General features: G+C 53.5%; 8 protein-coding genes across 8 annotated transcripts; 5 read left to right on the forward strand and 3 right to left on the reverse strand.

Moving 5' to 3' along the window:
* Positions 1–1,331: 1,331 nt before the first annotated feature.
* On the forward strand, positions 1,332–3,031 carry J4E93_005581 (uncharacterized protein; the record flags this gene model as incomplete). The annotated part of the gene is made up of 2 exons (XM_049343501.1): positions 1,332–1,624; positions 1,672–3,031. The coding sequence occupies 2 exons, from the start codon at positions 1,332–1,334 to the stop codon at positions 3,029–3,031; spliced, it is 1,653 nt and encodes a 550-aa protein (XP_049199594.1).
* Positions 3,032–3,664: 633 nt separating this feature from the next.
* Positions 3,665–5,168, forward strand: J4E93_005582 (uncharacterized protein; the record flags this gene model as incomplete). Its single annotated transcript, XM_049343502.1, has 3 exons — positions 3,665–4,145; positions 4,194–4,889; positions 5,164–5,168. The coding sequence occupies 3 exons, from the start codon at positions 3,665–3,667 to the stop codon at positions 5,166–5,168; spliced, it is 1,182 nt and encodes a 393-aa protein (XP_049199595.1).
* Positions 5,169–6,057: 889 nt separating this feature from the next.
* ATG12 (Ubiquitin-like protein) lies at positions 6,058–6,596 on the reverse strand (the record flags this gene model as incomplete). Its single annotated transcript, XM_049343503.1, has 2 exons — positions 6,058–6,317; positions 6,449–6,596. 2 exons carry the CDS (start codon positions 6,594–6,596, stop codon positions 6,058–6,060), a joined length of 408 nt encoding a protein of 135 aa, XP_049199596.1.
* Positions 6,597–7,389: 793 nt separating this feature from the next.
* Positions 7,390–9,251, reverse strand: J4E93_005584 (uncharacterized protein; the record flags this gene model as incomplete). The annotated part of the gene is made up of 3 exons (XM_049343504.1): positions 7,390–7,482; positions 7,532–8,782; positions 8,832–9,251. The coding sequence occupies 3 exons, from the start codon at positions 9,249–9,251 to the stop codon at positions 7,390–7,392; spliced, it is 1,764 nt and encodes a 587-aa protein (XP_049199597.1).
* A 1,447-nt stretch (positions 9,252–10,698) lies between these two features.
* Positions 10,699–11,447, forward strand: J4E93_005585 (uncharacterized protein; the record flags this gene model as incomplete). Its single annotated transcript, XM_049343505.1, has 2 exons — positions 10,699–11,236; positions 11,293–11,447. 2 exons carry the CDS (start codon positions 10,699–10,701, stop codon positions 11,445–11,447), a joined length of 693 nt encoding a protein of 230 aa, XP_049199598.1.
* Positions 11,448–12,313: 866 nt separating this feature from the next.
* On the forward strand, positions 12,314–13,055 carry J4E93_005586 (uncharacterized protein; the record flags this gene model as incomplete). Its single annotated transcript, XM_049343506.1, has 2 exons — positions 12,314–12,350; positions 12,415–13,055. 2 exons carry the CDS (start codon positions 12,314–12,316, stop codon positions 13,053–13,055), a joined length of 678 nt encoding a protein of 225 aa, XP_049199599.1.
* Positions 13,056–13,406: 351 nt separating this feature from the next.
* On the forward strand, positions 13,407–15,532 carry J4E93_005587 (uncharacterized protein; the record flags this gene model as incomplete). Its single annotated transcript, XM_049343507.1, has 2 exons — positions 13,407–13,762; positions 13,810–15,532. The coding sequence occupies 2 exons, from the start codon at positions 13,407–13,409 to the stop codon at positions 15,530–15,532; spliced, it is 2,079 nt and encodes a 692-aa protein (XP_049199600.1).
* A 1,426-nt stretch (positions 15,533–16,958) lies between these two features.
* On the reverse strand, positions 16,959–18,050 carry J4E93_005588 (uncharacterized protein; the record flags this gene model as incomplete). Its single annotated transcript, XM_049343508.1, has 2 exons — positions 16,959–17,591; positions 17,646–18,050. 2 exons carry the CDS (start codon positions 18,048–18,050, stop codon positions 16,959–16,961), a joined length of 1,038 nt encoding a protein of 345 aa, XP_049199601.1.
* Positions 18,051–18,662: the final 612 nt, after the last annotated feature.

Raw genomic sequence — 18,662 nt, forward strand, 5'->3', positions numbered from 1 at the left:
CAGCATTCAGCAAGGACCATGTCCTCGAAAATTGCGGTCTTGTCTGGGCATCATCATGATATAGCTCAGCCTTTGTAGAATGTATGAATCGCTATTGTTATCGTAACAGTGAGTTCCTTCGCAAGGCAGGTGCGAAACGGGATGGCGGGGGTCAGGGTCTCACGAGGCAGGCGCAGACGCAGACGCACAGGGCACTATACCACGCGACAGTCGGCAGGTGGGGGTCTGCGAAATGGCGCATCTCCAAGACCAACACTATAGGCGGGCGAAGAGTCACGATAATTGTGCGGTAATGCGCACACTTGTGCAGCGACTAGTGAGGTTGTTGGACGCCATGCCCACCGGCCTCAACCCCGGGATTCGGGTCTGTTTCCACGCCTAATCCAGCGACAATCAGTGTCATCGATCAGTTGGTGGCCATCTCCGTTGGCTTGCCGGAGCTGATTATCCTGAGGCTTGGGTGTGAGGTGCCAATGCCCCAGGAGCCTCCGAGCGGTCAGCAACCGCTGCATTCAGGTCTGAGGGGCGTTTGACGTCCCGCCTCTGCGCCGACAGGCCCCAATCGCTTTGTTTGGAGACAGATAGAGCTACAAGCGCCATAGCGGAAGCGTAGCACCATTGGAATTATGCAGGTGGCCTCAGCAGGGATGCATCCGACAGCCAGCAACTGAGCAACAGGTCCTCCCGTCGCGATGCTCGGCTCTGAACTCGAGCCGTGATTGCCAGTGTCGAGCCCATTGCCCTTTGTTGTGACCAGGACGTGTCACGGCAGTGTCAGCTAACGCCTATCAGCGAGGACCAGGAGTTGGGACCAGGAATGCTGGGGTTGGCAGGCCATGGCACCAGGCAGCCCGCGCGCCTTTGGCGATCGAGGCGGGCTCCAGCGAATATGTGGCGTACCTCCGAAGTCCTGGCCAAGGTCCAGTCTGCCGTTGCGATAAGACCCACTCACACGCGCAGCAGCTTCCGTTTATCACGCCTCTCGCAGCCGGTGACTTGTCTCTCTCTTCAACTTCACTTTCACCGCGCCCTCGCACCGTTGGCAAACGCGCGTTGAGGCTACAAGCTTAGCTTGACAGCATACCCACTCTGCCATCCCAGATCCTCGGTACGCCAGCAACGTCAGCCAGAAAGAGCGACATGGTCAAAGCGCACACATCGCCATCCCCAACTCGTCACCGCTATCGCTGCCACGCAAATTCGGCACTGAGCACGCGACTACCGAACAGCTCGCCCTCTGCGGAGGTGAGAGTCTGCGAGGACTGCTCAACAGCAGCATGATAATATCTCGCGACCTGTACAATGCCTCTCCCCCACTGCGCCGAACCCGCATGGCCAACAACCCGACTCTCTTATATTCGTGGTGGTGCACCGTTTTCTCCGCTGTCATCATAGGCGTCCGACTGACTGGCCGCTACATCCGCAATGAACGGCTCTTCCGCGAGGACAAGATCATGGCGCTCAGCATCATCCCACTGTTTGCGCGTATGGGTTTTGTGCACGTGGTCCTCATCTGGGGCACCAACAATGTCAATGTTTCGACTTTGACGGACCCGCTCATCATCCGCCATCGCGAGATCGGCTCCCAGATGGTCCTCGCCTCGAGAATTTTCTATGCGTTGTTGTACGTGGTGTCATCAACTTTGTTAGAGCGCGACTAACCCATGCCAGCATCTGGATGGCCAAGTTCACCGTTTCCGAGTTCTTGAAGCGTTTGACAGAACGTTTCTGGAAGAAAGGGTACGACTGGGGACTGCGTGGCATACGCATCTTTCTTGTCGTTACTTTTTTCATGGTCCTCATTGCCACACTGGCAGAGTGCCACCCCACTTCCCACTACTGGCAAGTCATACCGGATCCAGGACCGCAATGCCGACAGGGCTACGCGCAGCTGCTTACCATGGGCATCACCGACATCGTCACCGATATATTTCTCATCGCCTTTCCGATCCCGATCATCGTGCATTCGAGCATGCCATTAAAACGGAAGATTTCCCTCATTGTGCTGTTCTCCTTGTCAGTCGTTTTGATCGTTATTACTGGGGCTCGCATGCCTCTGGTCATCCAACGACAAGGTCTGCAACAGTTTCGCACTGTCTTCGCTTCTTCGGAAATCTTGGCTGCAACCATCGTTTCGAACGCCATCATCCTGGGATCGTTCCTTCGCGACCGAGGTGTTAAGAAAGCCAAGTTCAAAGCACCATCAACTACCGACAGCATGGAACGCAGAGGCTCAGCACGACGCTTCACGGACCAAACATGCAGTAGCGACGAAGACCTCGCACGGTCGCTAGGTTATCGGACAAAACCCGAACTACTCGAGAAGCAGACAAGCGTACCTAGACCAGCTCCGGTGGCGGATCTTGACCTCTTGTCGTCTTCTAGACAACCTGGTCCTTTTGTCAACAACAACTGGAAATTCCCCGACGAAGAGACTGGCATGATGCAGAGTAGTGATCGGTCCAGCGTGACAGTCGAGGATATACGGGATCCGATGCCTAGTCCTCGTGCAAGGCGAGTGTCGTGGTTCGATGTTGGAGGCCTTCTTGAGAACCAAACTGTAGCTCCCTCACCCACCGATTCAGTCATCGCGCACGACTTCGCAACCCAGCCACGGCGAGGGTCTAGAGCCTCGAACACGATCATACCAAATGCGCGCGCATTTTTGCCTCAAGTACGGCGCAACTCTCGACTTTCGCAACAGTCTGAGGACTATGAGATGTCGTCTGTCCGGCCCACCCACCAGTTGCAGGACCTCGGCGGCTTGCTCTCCGAAGATCGCGAGCAAGAAGAAGCTCTGTCAACCCCCTCACCACACTCGGGCTCCTCGGCCGGTCCTCGCAACGAGCGATATGCGCCTATACAACGCACGTCAACTCGCTCAACACAAGCAAGCTACGATGCTCTGTCTCTACGAGATCCTGGAGGCTTGCTTTCTTCCGCACCCCCTCCTACGTCTCATCGACGCAACCCTACCCAACATAGCCGCAATGTGCCGTCCTTACAGGATGCTGGCGGCCTTCTTGGTTGACGACTCCCTTACTACTTTACATACCCCCTGCGTGATACCCCGGCCTCCATGGCCTCTTTGCATATGCATAGCCTGCCTAATGCTTCCCAATTTTTTTCCTTTTCCTTTTGTATAGTAAACGAATCGCCTACACGTGGCAGTGGCGGTGGATTATGACTGATGGGTTACGACATTTCCGGATGTGATACCCATGGGTCATCAGAGATCTAAGACGTATGTCGGATATTACGATCTAGAGTCAGGCGGCAAGACTTGTGTATAATAGCAATATACCCAATGCGTGGCGTTGTTGAGGCGTACGTCACGGCAGTAAATTGCCGACCTATAAATGAAGTCAATATGCACTCTCGCCTCCTTGATCCTACATCCGGGTGGCACACGTGTGAAGGCACAGGGTTTACGCTAAAAGGAAGTCGAAAAAGCGATTACCGAGCGCATGGTTCAGCATTCAACGCTCCAGCCCTGTGGAACGAATAGCGTTCGGGTATTATTCACGATGTCTTGGCTGTCAACGGCGCGGGAAGGAGCTGCAGGGCGACGGTCAAAGCTCGCACTATTACCAACAGCAACCACCGTGCCACTTTAGCACCCTTTGCGGTTGCCATCCAACACCATCGCGGTGTGCCGTCAGATATGAGCAATGACGCGCCGACGCTTGGAGAGATCACCCAACTAACCCGTCAAGAACTTACTACGAGGCAGAAGACCGACCCTATTCGCGAATGCGGACGCGCCGCGCTGTCGCTCCTTCCCAACGATTTCGAGCTCGGCCTCAAGCTTGCGTATCAGAAACTACACGATGTGCCGTATAGGGAGGTGAAGACGTGTTGGCGCAGGCTGTATACGGATACGAGCTTGTGGAAGGTGTTGAAGCTAGTAGGCGACAGGCATGATGAGCAGTTGCGCGCCGACCTGTCCAATAGCGGGAACGACGAAGTGGAAGTCGATACAAAGAGCGACTGGGTCGATGAAGTGGTGCGGATACTGGATATGACGCTCATACTGACAGGCGCACCTGAGAGGGAGGAGCTCGTAGAGCTTTGGTTTGCAGCGCTGAAGGCTGTTCTAACTCCTCCAGGATCTCATCTTGATTTCGACGCTCCAGAACGGCCGCGTAAGAGAAGAAGACTATCACATGCGGGCCAAACTTCGTGCGTACCAGCAAGCTTCGCAACAGTGCTTCCCGATCCTCCACCCACCCTTCGACACGCGATCCCACGAACGAAAGAGCTCAGTCTGGAGGCTTTCCAGGAGAGACTCGGCGATGCAAATACACATACCCCACTCATCATCGAGGGTGCGATACAACATTGGCCCGCTCTTGATGAGCGGCCGTGGAACGATCCAGCATATCTGCTTGAGCAGACGCTTGGTGGTAGACGGCTCATACCGGTAGAAGTTGGGAAGAGCTATACCGATGAAGGTTGGGGCCAGCGCATAACCACCTTCCGTGACTTCATGGAGACGTATATGCTCGAAGTTCATAGAGGGGCTGTCCCAACTGCAGCGCACACAGACACGACGCTGAGTCCTGAACTCGACAAGGCAGACAGCAGCACGAAACCCACACCTACCGGCTATCTAGCCCAACACGACCTCTTCGCCCAGATCCCCTCCCTACGCGCCGACATCAGCATACCCGATTACTGCTACTGCGAGCCCGCTCCATCCCCTCACCTCACACACATCAAACCCGTCGCGAAGCTCGAAGAACCTCTTCTGAATGCTTGGTTTGGCCCCGCAGGCACCATATCACCCCTCCACACCGATCCCTACCATAATATCCTCGCACAAGTTGTAGGATACAAATACGTGCGTCTCTACGCACCTGCGGAGACGCAGCGTCTGCATCCGAGGAGTACGGATGAGAGTGGAGTGGATATGAGTAATACGAGTCATGTTGATTTGGATGAAGCTATGGCTTTGTATCCTGAGATATCTTGTTCGCAGACTGCGCGAGAGTGTGGCGGAGATCACGATGAAGTTCTGCGTGAAAGAAGGCGGGAGTTTGAGGGTGATTTCTCTGGATTTAAAGACGCACACTACATCGAAGGTATCCTAGCACCAGGTGAATGTCTCTACCTACCCGTGGGTTGGTGGCATTACATACGTAGTCTGACACCAAGTTTCAGTGTAAGCTTTTGGTTCAACTAGACAATCATCGTATTTCTCTTCTTCCATATATCATACATTCAATCCATACACATGTCCAATTCCTCTCTTCCACCAACCAGTCTTCCCACATCCTACATCTTACCACCACCCTTCTTCCTTCTAGTATCCCCTCAAACACCCACCAACACTTCCTCCCGACAACCCGCCTAAGCACGCCGCGCACGGTCTGGACACCGACCACACACGCCCTTCAACGTCCCGCGATGCACTGTATCCGGCACTCCGCTCCCACAGACTCCATCGCGCGCGTTCCAGTATGCACATCGCCGATAAAGATCTGTGTAGACACAATAGCAGCCTTCATAGGTGGTTTCTTCCCATTCGCACATGGTTTATGTTGGTGAGATTGTAGTTGGAGATGTGTTGGTGTTTGGCTTGGAGGTAAATTTGATTCTGATCGAGTGTATGTGCGCGTTGGGGGTGGCTTGAGATATCTTTTTGTTTTCAAGGGTGAAGTGTGTGATCTGGATAATATGTATAGCTTGGTATACGATTGAGGTTCTGGGGTTATACGAAAAGCGGGAAGCAGACTGCTTTTATACAGTATGCGTTGTTTGGAGTGGCGGTTTCCATTATCGTAGTTGAACGAAGATGTTGAATGAGTCCCTCATCACGATTACTATGGCCGTCTGCTCTTCCATCAGCGTTGCTATATTCCCCATGCCATAGTCCTTGTCTTTCCTGACATACACAAACATTTTGCTTGATGAGGTTAAGTGGATGCTTCCATGATCAATCATGTAAATGTAAACATAGATGCCATCGGACACAACCAATTGAATCATAACATATCCCTTTGAGCACACTACAGATTCCAGACCCATTTCATCCTCCTCCCCCCTTCATCCACACTACCCAAAAGCCGGAGCCAACGCATACCCCACAACCAACTCCTCGCCCTGCCTAAAGCAGCTCCACAGATTCCCGACCCCCTCATCCAACGCAGGACTAAACACATTGCCCACATAGCAAAACACACTCTCATGCTCCTTGACTCCCAGCCGCTTCCGCAGAAAACGTACTATCGTTGCGAAAGATTGGTTGGTGGACAGCTTGAAGATGCGTTGGGTTAGGTGGGGGGCTGAGCCTATGGGTTGGAGACGTATTGTGACTGTGGTGGGGGGTTAGTGGGTAGAAGAGAGAAGGGAGGAAGAGGTAGGATGGTGGGAGTACATGGGGGATGTAAAGTGTCTCCGTTGTTGGGTGTTTGAAAGATGGATGAACGAAAGGGAAAGGGAATACCTTTCTGAACAGCGAGATTTCCTGCTCCTTCCAACGCTTTTGAGGCGTCTTTGGGGAGGTTGGTCAGGACGACTGAGGCTGCCATGGTGAGAGGCGCCTCTGTTGTATCATCTTCCTCAGGCATCCTCTCTTTTGGTGATTCAGACATGGCGAGGGTTAATGTGTACTGATGCGAAGCGAAGAGTGAAGAGTGGGTATAACGGCTATTTTAGGCTGACACTCAAAGGATCGGGAGACTGAAGGAGGTCTGATATGGGAAAAGCGAATGTTTGTGAGTAAGTGTTCGTTCGAGGCAAGAGCGATGGTCACGATGGAAGGTGTAAACGTCGGCCTAGCCAATCAGCGCCCCACTACCCCAACATCACTTCTGTAATGCGCAAGACAATCGTTCAACCATGTCATCTTTCGCATTGATATCTAGTGTTTTCTACATATCTGATACGATAATGATATATAACATAGCCTCCAGTATGGCGTCGTCCGCGTTCGTCGCCAAGTAACCTCCCCAGTATGACAATGTTCTACAAACCTCCATAGTAGTACCAACCCTCGTTTACTAAAAACACACGCGTGCACACCACCAGCCAGCCGGTTTGCAAAGCGCAACAACCAGCAAAGATGACCCGAAGGTCATGACGCAATAGCTATATACAAAGGGGATGCATGCATCGTTAAGCCACCAGGGATCAGTGATCATGGGCCTATACAGGGTAAGGAAATGGAGCAAGTCAAGCTATGTCGCCAATAAGGGGAAAGGTAGAAGCTGCGCCTCGAAAATGCTATGGAAACGGGTATTCGCTCGCAGAGTAATGCCATGCGCCCGGGGGCGAGAAGTGAACAACAGGTGCGATAGGAAATTATGTCGTGGGTATTAGTGAGGTCGTGCATTACGCCGTAAGGGATGCAATGTGTGGCCGTGTAGTCTGCATGAGCCGCAAGGCTCATCGACGATCAAGTTGGGCGAGTAGCTGGTCAAGCTCAACCCAGTTGTCCGTGGTGACTGCGAACTTGCGGTGCTTGCGGGAGACGACGTGCTGTATGATGTCAGTATATCAATTGTGGAAGCATGTGCATAGTGCGTACCTCGTCAAAGTCATTGAACTTCTCCCTGCAGTTCTCGCAGTAACCAGGCTTCAGCTCCTTCTCAACAGTCTTGCGCCTGCGGAGGGCTGCTGCTTTACGAGCTTGTCTTTCTTCGTCTCCATCATCGTGTGTGTGACCCATGTTCTCCTGGGCCTTGCGCTTTGCCGCGCGCATGGGTTGAGAATGCTCATAGCTGAGCGCAGTCCTCACATCGTTTGTGACGGACGAATGGCCACTATTCGTATTCGCCGACGGTACGCTGTTCTTCTCGAGGACTTTTCGTTTCAGTTGATTGACTTCCTTGCTGTTTCCAGCACGAGGCGCAGCAGCAGTCGAAGAAATCATCTGCGAGCGAATGGCGGACGTGATGTTCGATTGGTGTAAACCAGACGCGACTGGCTCACCAGCAATGAAACGGGGCATGGCTCGGATGCTAGCCTGAGCACTGCCAAACATAGGTGGTGGGCCGTCTGCCGTGTTGCATCGCTTGGGAGGAAGGGCCTTTGGAGGATCTAATGGTTTCGCATCTCCATCCTGTTCTTCTTTGATGATGGCAGCAGGAGCGCTGGGACGCCTTGCCAGATTGTTGTTCTCTCCCAAAGCATTTTTCTCTTCCATAGCTGAAGCAGCACGCGTCCGTGGCGCCTGGGCAGCCTGCCTGCGGCGTGCTTCCTGCTCTTCCTGCTGTCGGCGACCGAAATGGGGATCCTCCACGAACGGGCACTTGCCGTTACCGGAGGCACGGAACTGCGGCCATTTGCCCTTCTCTTTCTCAACCTTCTGGTATTCTCGGATCATGACGGGTCGGGTAACCTCGTCCATATCGTGCACGTAGACGTAGTATCCACGGAGCGGAATCATGTCCTGCGAGGCCATGACGTAGTCGCGGTCCAACTTCTCATTTTGTAGCAGCCTTTGCAGATCGGCAGGACGGCCCTTGTGCTGCGTAGCCACCGCTTGACGTGTCGAATGGGTAGACGCGTCCTCCCCAGTCTCCTTGTTGAACATGGTATCCACCATGCGCTGCAACTTCTCGACGGACCATATCTTCATACCCAAGCTCTTAGCCTTGTACAGGATATCACCACGGTCGGACTTCTCGAGGGCGGCATCGAAGATGGACTTTTTGTTCTCCAGCTGGGCCGGGTTGATGGTGCCTTTGTGGGAGGATGAACTGCCATCGAGGTCGGCGGGAATGGAACGCGTCGTGATGACATGGGTGACTTCCCGAGAGAAAAACTTGACTTCTCGCTGGTGACTGTTAGCACGACGAGTGTAGAGCAGGGTATGCCAGACGTACGGAACCTAAGACGCGTGCCCTGTTCAGAAGTTTATCTTTCTGGGGTTCTGAGACGCTATCAAAGTAGAACGCAAACTGGGGGAACAGCTTGCGGTAGTGACGCTGCCATTGTCGAATCGTTTCTAGGTCGTTAGATGCACGCTGTGCGGCCTGCTTTGACGGAGCCTTGGTCTCTCTTGCTGCTTCCAGCTTGCGAGTCAAAGCCGTGGGCTGGGCCCCACTCCGACGAATAAGGCCGTGACGGCGAGCTTCAGCATCATCAACCTCGATGAGCTGTTTTTTGGGTGGTGGCTGGCCATAGGGGACATCGCGTTGCTCGCTGGCGTGGGAGCGTTGGCGCTTTCCTCCTATGGCAGTCGCGCGTAACGGGGAGTTCGTAGCGTTTTGCAGGTTGGCGAGGGGGACGCGCCGGTTCGACATGACTGAAGGAACCTGGGGCGACGGAGGGACAGCCACTGCTGCCATACGTAGGATAGCGGCTGAGGTCGCTTCGAGGTGTAATAGATGGGCGTGGTGGGAGGGGCACGTGTGCGTGTAGCTCACGACGCGACGGTACAGGCACGTCGAGATTTTTCTAGCAACGCGTAGCAGCCATGTCGATGCGAGGGAGCTTCAGAGACCGAGGGAGATGTTGACGACACAGCAATTGAGCGAAGGTGAAGCGCGTTGCAGACGTCGATCTGCTTTCATCGACCAAGGAAAGAGTGTCTTTGTTTGGTCCGGAGGCTGGGTACAGTATGATGCAGGTCGGGCTAGAGCGACTGCGGTTAGCCTGAAAATCTCGCGCGAACCATCCACAACATCATTTGCCTAGACAACGACACTGGGCAAACAATACACCCTTGCCGACAACACCGTCAGTGCGCCCTGCACGACATCTCGCGTCTGCGAATCTCCCACCGTATTGCTGGCTCACGATTCAGCGTATCAGGGGAAGATTTGCAGCTTCTGCATGCGGCGCGCCTCTGCTATTTGCACTGACGCCGACCCCACTTCTCCTGTCTCCTGTCCTGCGATTAATTCGACGACGAGCGCTGCACCATTAGGCCCGTCTCATTTCGCGTCCTTAGGCCAACACGGGCTGGTGGAAAGCTCCCGCGTCTTCTATTTCCAGGGGACCGTGACGGCTTCAAACTTATCCAGGGTCTGGATGATGGAGGCTTTTGTGGGTAGCCGGAAGTGTCACCCACCTTGGCCGCGACTTTGTTCTATGGGCCGCAAAACACCGGAAGCGTCAAGAAAAGTGCATACGAGAATAGACAAAACATACACGCACAAAGACGTCATGTCGGTGATGTACGTTCCGGGTGCTGCCATGCATTTAACAGGTATTGGTAACACGCAGAATTTCAGCAGAGTATACTACGTGATGACCTGGCCTCTGCATATACGGTTGCAGTTGGCCCTGAATACAGTAGGTCTGCTGTTGCACATACGCTCCTACACACTCCTTCTAGGGCTTTCAATTTGTTCTCAGACTCTCTTTCGTTCTCGTGGTTACCACATCCTCGGTTTCCAGCGCTGGCTCGTCCTGTGGCTTGCTGCCTCATTATTGTCTGCCATGTCCTGTCAATGTCACTTCGTCTCCTACTACTTCCAGGACCGTATAGATTATGTGGAAGTAAGAATGCTGCGAATCTAAACGAGCGTGGATATCAGACATGAACATCAAGATCATGATTGTAATACCAGGTCGTGCATCTTTCCTCAACGTTTTGCTCAGTGAAAGATCCACGCGTGCGGATGGTGACCTGATCATTCACTTTGACTTGAGCAAAACGCAAACAGAGAGCGCCTATAAAGTCTCTGGACTGCGTGTTTCTAGCACCTCCACTCTCCCAACTCGACTATATACAACATCGTCACCATGACCGATTCGTACCGTCCGCCGTACGATTCCAACCGTCAATGGACACCAGCGTCTACACCTTCTGAGGCTGCGCTCAACTATGATGACGCGGATGTGAACCGTATCCCGATCAATCCTCGCCGTTCCAACGTCGCAATCCCAGCTCAATCACCACGGCTATGGGATGAAGACTCAAACTCGCTCATGCATCGCACTATCCGCGCCTACGATCTCGTCGTGAACTACGATCGCGACTCCCACGGCGGTACCCGCTGGTCACGCGAGGACATCGATCGCGTTCGAGACCTCGGCCGCTATCTGCATGGCGACGTCCGCGATTTGAAGCACTGGAGTGAAGTGGTGGCAAAGGACGGGGAGCAAGACGCGTCCACTATGGATAAGCTTAGGGATGACGTCGAAAACTTGCGAAAGTACTGTGAGCAGATTCAAGCCATCATCAGGGATACCGAACGTATTCCCCTGCGCCAACGTATGACACGAGACGATGGAGCGCAGATTGGTCAGAATGTAGATGAGGGCCATAGTCTTAATGGTGGTAAGGACATCTACCCTAGTGTGACACCTTAAGTACTGACTCCTCGCTGCCTCCAGACACCAACGAGCTCGACGAGAAGACCAAAGAAGGCGAGGATATGGACGTCGAGATGAGTACCGGCCTAGAGGAGAAGCCTGAAGTAGTCGATCCGACACTTAACCCACGGCAGGCAGTCTGGGCGACTACACCGTCAACACGATTTGCTTGGTGAATGGTCATGCATCTCTGCAGGCATTTGGGTCGTGAATTCTTGTAGTATGCACTGTAGAACGAGTGGCAGACTAGTTCACGTAGCACGTTGGCGTCGCGTGTGACGAAGCAAAGATATCCAAATGTTCCCACACGTTTTCCACGTTCCAGCTGATTGGTGCTCGGTGCTCGGCTATCTCAGGACCCCTGCGCAACGGCCTGCACCTGTGGTGTGAGCGACTCAACGCTTTCACATGCTTGCAACTCACGACTCTCGAAAATAGCACGGATTCGGAATAATGCCGTCTGCGCCAAACGAGGATAGCCGCTATGCGGCGGCTGTCGCACCTCTAGGCTTATCTCGCATATTTTCATCGCCATCCTCGATCTTCGCCCGTTTCCATTCGGCTGCTTCCTATTCGTGTGCGCTCGCGGAAGAGTCTGGGTGAAGCCGCTGCTGGGATCTACAACCGCACAGCTTGGTGGATACGCCCGGGAGATAAGCCGAAAGTATGCTGAGGCTTGAGCGCGCTGATATCTGCACGGCGACTCTTGACATGGCGTCTCTAATGGAAAGGGAGGATACCAGCTTCAGACCCAGTATGCTCTACAGCGTCCTACCCACTGTCGTATCGAACCATCTTCCGACGATACCTTCGCTCCGGCAATCTCTCAACGACGTACGAAACCGCGGATCACATAGTAAATCAGCCTCGGTCGACGAACTGCCACAGCCCGAGACTCCTCCGCCAGGCTATTCGTCGATACCCCCGAGCGGCTCCGTCACACCACAGAGACTGTCAGTGGCGTTGAGTGAGGCAGACGTCGAATTTGTGGAAGATGGATTGGATAGACCTGGCTCTTCAGGAAGCGCACCTCCACAGCCACATGCCACTCACGAGAGTGGCTGTGGTATCAGGTGGAAGTACGCCACCTTAGGTATGGATGGTCGCTTATGAATGGTGATTTTGCATGCTCACACCTTACAGGAACAAGCCTTGTGGCTCAAGCATCTCGAGAATCAAGCGAATCGATCAGTAGCCCCGACGAGACATCCGCGACGCTGACCCGACAACTCTACATACACGGCATAACTTACCTACTTCGAGGGCTCCCAGCGAAGCTCACCCCAGAAGAAACTTTGAGCATACAGGCGGCTCTTCCACAAGACGTAGTCGACACAACAAACCACGCGAATACGCACGCGTTACTTCCAGTCTCGCAACGCAGCTCTAGTGCTCAAAGAGCGCCTCCACAAGACCCCACGATCTTGCACCGCCTGACCGCCACCCTCGTCCTCCAGTCCTTCGTCCTCATACAGTTCATTCTACCATACATCAAGCTATTCCTATCACATACCTACCAGTTCGAGAGGAAGCATCAGATCACAAAACGGCTCGTCAATACAGGCGTCGCGACTGTCGATGACATCGGACGGAAGACACTGAGGCTGTCGCAAACCGTGTGCCAGATGAACGATGGCATGGTAGGACAAGCGATCAACGAGATGACCATCTGGTGGGTTAGAGGTGTCACCGGAGGTGTTCAACAGGGTCTCGCCGAGGGATTACAAGCTATGAGGATAGCGGAGAGCCAGCGGGGTGAGGAGTGTGTGGGGCGGATCAACTGAGTATCTGGACTGCATTAGCTATGGCGTTAGGCATTTGCATGATTTGGTAGATTGACGAATTAATGATATGCATCGACTGTTCCACTCGAGCTGCTGGACCCTGATCATGTTCTACACGTGATCTGCCGCTTATCGTTATCGGGCGGACTTCCTAGCGCGTTGTCGACGCACGTCCCTTGGAAAAGTGCAATGGCAAAGTTTCTAGCGGTAACATTCTAACGAGTACACGCCATTCTTTTCTCCCCATTCGCCGTCTTCTTTCAGGCGCACACGCAGAGTACTCTAGTTGCTCATTCTAATCGTTCAATATACCCTCTGTTACGAACGAGCGTGTACCATTACCCGCACATCATGTTCGGCGCAGTGAGAAGATGTCCCGCGACCCTCGCGAGGAATCTTGCCTCCATCTCTACCAGGACCCTCCGCACACCCTTCCCTAATACGTCGAGCGCCTTAAGAATACCATTGCAGTCGGCGCGCCTTGGAAATGCCTCGTTTGCTGGTTTCCACAACAGTGCCGCAAAGTGGCAACAAGAGGCCCAGCAGAGCATTCAGGAAGATGGTCCCGTCACAGAGTTCCAGGACCTGGCCACACGCGGCCTTGTCCACCCCAACCTAATCAACACTATCACGAAGCAAATGAAGCTCACGACCATGACGGACGTGCAGTCCAGGACCATCAATGAGGCCTTGAGCGGGGTTGACATGTAAGATCTTTCTTCGACTGCAAGTTCAATTCACTAATGTCCTGCAGCATCGCACAAGCAAAGACCGGTACCGGTAAAACACTCGGCTTCCTCATCCCTATCATCCAACGAATTATCGCGAACGACCCCCAGCTCGGCGAGAAGGTCAGAGGATACAAGCGCGCCAGACCAGACGACATCCGTGGTATTGTCATCTCGCCAACCCGTGAACTGGCAGAGCAAATCGCTGTCGAGGCTAAGAAAGTTACCGCCGGGACGGGCATCATCGTGCAGGTTGCTGTCGGAGGCACGCAGAAGAGGGCGATGCTTCAAAAGACTCAGCGCGAAGGGTGCCATCTCATGATTGCTACTCCCGGACGACTGATGGACATTCTCTCAGACCCTTACTCCGGTATCAAGGCACCGAAGCTCAGAGCATTGGTCATGGACGAGGCGGATCGCCTCATGGACGACGGTTTCCAGAAGGAGATTGAAGAGATCAAGAACTTCCTTCCCGATCCAGCCGAGGTCGAACGCCAGAACCTCATGTTCTCCGCTACTATTCCCCGCGATGTCGTCAACCTAGTTCGCCAGATCATGCGCCCCGGCTTCCACTTCGCCAAGTGCGTCGATGAGAACGAGGAGCCAACACACCAGCGTATCCCGCAAAGACTCGTTCACCTGAACGGTTTCGAGAACGTCATGCCCACACTTTACGATTTGATCCTCCAGTCACAGCAGAAGGCACAGGCTGGTGAAACCCGACCCTTCAAGGCCATCGTCTATTTCAACAGCACTGCTGAGGTCACACTGGCAGCATCAGTGTTCTACAAGCTCAATGGCGGCTTCAAACGCAACACCCCACTTTCTGGCACCAGATGTTACGAGATTCACGCCAAGCTCTCTCAACAGCAACGTTCAAGGGCTGCAGATGATTTCCGTCTCGCGAAGTCCGGCATCCTCTTCTCCTCGGATGTAACAGCCCGTGGAATGGATTTCCCCGAAGTCACCCACGTCATCCAGATCGGTCTCCCTCGTGAGCGCGACTCCTATATCCATCGTCTCGGTCGTACTGGACGTGCTGGCAAGGAGGGTGAGGGCTGGTTGCTTATCTCACCCTTTGAGAAGCAAGAAGTCCGTCGTCGTCTCCGCGACCTGCCTCTTGTCGACGCCACTGATATGCTCGAGACTGCCACCGTTGACATGAGCGAACCGGCCGAGCTCCCTGAGAACGTCGCAAAGATTCTCTCTGACACTGTCGAGGCACACAAGAAGGTCTACCCCGACCAACTCGATGCCGCATTCCGTGGTTTGTTCGGAAGCTACCAGTGGTATGGTGACAAGCAGGGTCTGCTAGAAGGTGCGAACCGTCTGGCTGAATTTGGCTGGGGCATGCCATCCCCACCCCCACCACCTGCTAGCCTCTTCTCCGGAGGCCGCGGACGTGGCGGCGGTGGTCGTGGAGGCTTTGGTGGAGGACGTGGCGGTGGCGGTGGCTTTGGTGGCCGAAGCGGTGGCTTTGGCGGTGACCGCGGCGGCCGCAGTGGAGGCTTCGGAGGTGACCGTGAAGGCCGCAGCGCAGGCTTTGGTGGTGACCGTGAAGGCCGGAGCGGAGGCTTCGGTGGTGACAGGAGAGGAGGCGGCGGTTTCGGCGGTGACCGCAGAGGAGGTGGTGGTGGTGGCTTTGGCGGCGACAGGAGAGGAGGTGGAGGCTTCGGTGGTGGTGACAGGCGCGGAGGCGGTGGTGGCTTCGGTGGTGACCGACCAAGGAGAGAGGCCCGCGAGTTCTAAACAGCTACCCAGCTGTTGAAGGAACTTCTGCCCCGCGTCCTTGAGATGTAAGTCTGTCACACCTTCCGTCTCGCCATTTTTCTTCTCTTCTTTCTTGTACTATATACCTGTATACCCCCCACAGCAAGCTTGGAAACGAGGGATGATGACGGACATGTCGTTGTATCGATACACACTGGTTGCATTGGGCGGCGTTCACAGGATCATGTCCCGCTCCAAAAAGCAGCAGCGCATGTTGTTGTCGCCGCAGCGATCTTTTTTCAGGGTCTTGGTTGATAACGAAACGTATAAACAATCTCCATTCATACTTCTGGAGTTGGTTGTTCATGTAAAGGTAGTTAGATGGTTTAGGATGAGAAAAATTTTATTATCTGTTCATCTGGTGTCTTGGGTTGATTGATTTGTGAAGGAGGTCACGTATGTATCCTGCAAAGGCATGCTAGATGTTTGATGAAGACAGTATGAACTCCCATGGCAAGATCTGAGAGGACTATGCTTCTGAATGATGGAACCTAAAGCCAGCATTTACGCAATCGTCTCCCCTCAATCACCTTCGCATCCTCTCAGTCCCCGTCTCTGTTACAATACCAACACGCGTCAGTAACGCAAGATGCTCTCTAGTGCAAGGTCGGCCCGGAAACCTGGACACATACCACGACAGACCTCGAGAATCCAAGCTATGAGCTAATAGAATTTCGTGTTTCCTCTCCCCACTAGTTTCCCATCCATTGGTTAGGTAACACTGTCCCCCAAGTCTCTAACAACAAGTTCATATATCCCATAATCCCAAAACTATCGAACGATTGCACCGCGCATGGCCACGGAGAATCCAAGCATAATGTGCGACAGGCATGTACATAGCGTGTGCCCGCATAGGTGTGATAACCACTAAGATTACCCCACCTGTGCGGCCACACGCTTTATACAGACCTCTCGCGCATTGTGTTTACAATTAAAAATCTGTTATGCGTATTGCTGTCGTTTTTTTTTTGGTATAGTGACTAGTGTGTTTCTACTGGCTGTTTGTTGGTAGTGAGCAAACGGAAAGAAACCCTAGGTTCGGTTCGAGATGGGGGATGGTGGGTCTTTTTGGGATAAGATCGCATGGGTTTGGGAGGTTGGGGGAGGGTTTTTTTCTTTGCATTGTGTATGGGATGGGATGTAGAGGCGAGTGTTTCACTCACATGGTGCGAAGGTAGATAGCTCGCTGGATTGTGATGGACTGTTCAACGTTTGCGTCTTTTGGTATCTATCAAGATAATGATGCTCGTGATGATGTAGAAGAATCCTGGTGTACGCACAATTTAATGTCGGGAACAATGTATTTGTCCTCTATAATGTGCAGAACAACCTTCGTCTGTTACATAACTCTAAAGAAGGGGAAATGACTACCGACAAGACCAGGAAGCGCCCTATCAACACTCCATCACAACAAATCTGACTTCTCCTTCTCCTCATCAACCACCGTTCTAAATTCCTCAAACGCTTTCTTATCCATAGGATACGTATGTTCCGTCGCCGGATACTCCCTACTCTTGACCTCTTCCCTGTACTGTGATATCGCCCGATGCGCCTCCTCCCATACATTCCCATACTGCTTGACAAACTTGGGCAGGAAGCGTCCAGGTGGGAAGTTTCCCAACATATCAACCTGTACGAGCACCTGACCCGAGCAGCCATTCCCTGCTCCGATACCAATAGTAGGTATACGCAGTTCTCTGGTAACCACAGCAGCGACTTCAGCTGGCACGGCTTCTAAGACGACGGCAAAAGCACCTGCTTCCTGGACGGCGAGCGCATCGTCGAGGAGTTTCAAGGCGGAGTATGTGGATTTGCCTTGGACGCGGAAACCTCCTAGGGCATTTTGACGCTGAGGTGTGAGGCCGATGTGCGCGAGGACGGGGATGCCAGCTGACGTTATCTTAGCTATTGTAGGAGCCATTTCCTTGCCGCCTTCTAGTTTAATCGACTTGACGCGACCGATTTTGATCATGCGGATAGCGGATTCGAGGGCTTGGGCGGGCGAGATCTCGTAGGTTCCCATGGGAAGGTCGCCGACCTGGGAGGTTGTTAGTGGGCCTGACAAGTGTTACATGAGGGTTTTGGGACGTACTGTGAATGCACCTTTTGTTGCGCGCGCAACAGATTTGCAGTGCAGTAGCATCTCTTCCATTAGTACTTCGCTGGTGTCTTCCATACCTAGTGCTACCATGGCCAGACTGTCTCCGACGAGTATCATGTCCATGCCCGCGTGGTCAGCGACATGTGCGCTGGGGAAGTCGTGCGCGGTGATCATGGTGATGGGCTCGTTCTTGCGATATAGACTCTGCAGCGTATTGAGTGTGACAGGTTTACGCGCATTTGCTGGCGCAGAGCCCAGCGGGGAATGTGAACTCCATCGGATCTGCGCGGAAGGCAGTATGGTTCGCGATATCGATGACAGCGGCGAGTATGCACGTGGATTTGTTTGAACATGTCGTGAAGACGTTCGCAGCACGTTCATGAGGGCACGCGACATGGCGGCAGTGTCGCGGGTATGGTTGTGGTGGGTATTTTGGGCGGTAGAAAATTTGTCAGAGCCCCTGAGGACGGTGTGGAGGTTTGTTCGTAAGCCATGGTCCTAGGGCGGGATGGGTGTTGCTTTTAAGCAACATGTGCAGAGAGCTGCGCTGAAGATTGTATACCTAACCTTGGAGTTTTGGAAGAACCGAGGGTCAGCCTGCGCCCAGACGCCAGGGGTCTGGATGTGCCCTGATTGCTTCGGCGAGTCGATTACTTGGTACGCCCCGCCTTTTGGTTATGACTATGTGTATTGTAGCGTGTCCGTCCCATCTGCCTTTGTTTCTCTCTGAATTCAGCGTTTTGCTTCGAGTTGCAGAGGGCGTCGTTCGGACCGGCGGTGAAGGCCTCAGGCGAGGATCTCGGGGAAGCTGCGGCATTGCTCCTCAGTGATTGGATGTCGGTCCCAGAGCACCTTCAGTCTCGGTATGCATTGAACTTATACTATCTTCAGCTGTGCGGTCGGCATAAGCTTCGAACAAATCTTGGTTGATTCAGACGGAATTGAAGATTGCCTCGTTCCATCTACGCTGAAGTGTCAAGTCAGATCAGGGAGGCGGTAGCCGTCGGG

Source organism: Alternaria ventricosa (assembly GCF_023758065.1).
Source record: "Alternaria ventricosa strain BMP 2768 chromosome Unknown scaffold_8, whole genome shotgun sequence".
Classification (NCBI taxonomy): Eukaryota; Fungi; Ascomycota; class Dothideomycetes; order Pleosporales; family Pleosporaceae; genus Alternaria; species Alternaria ventricosa.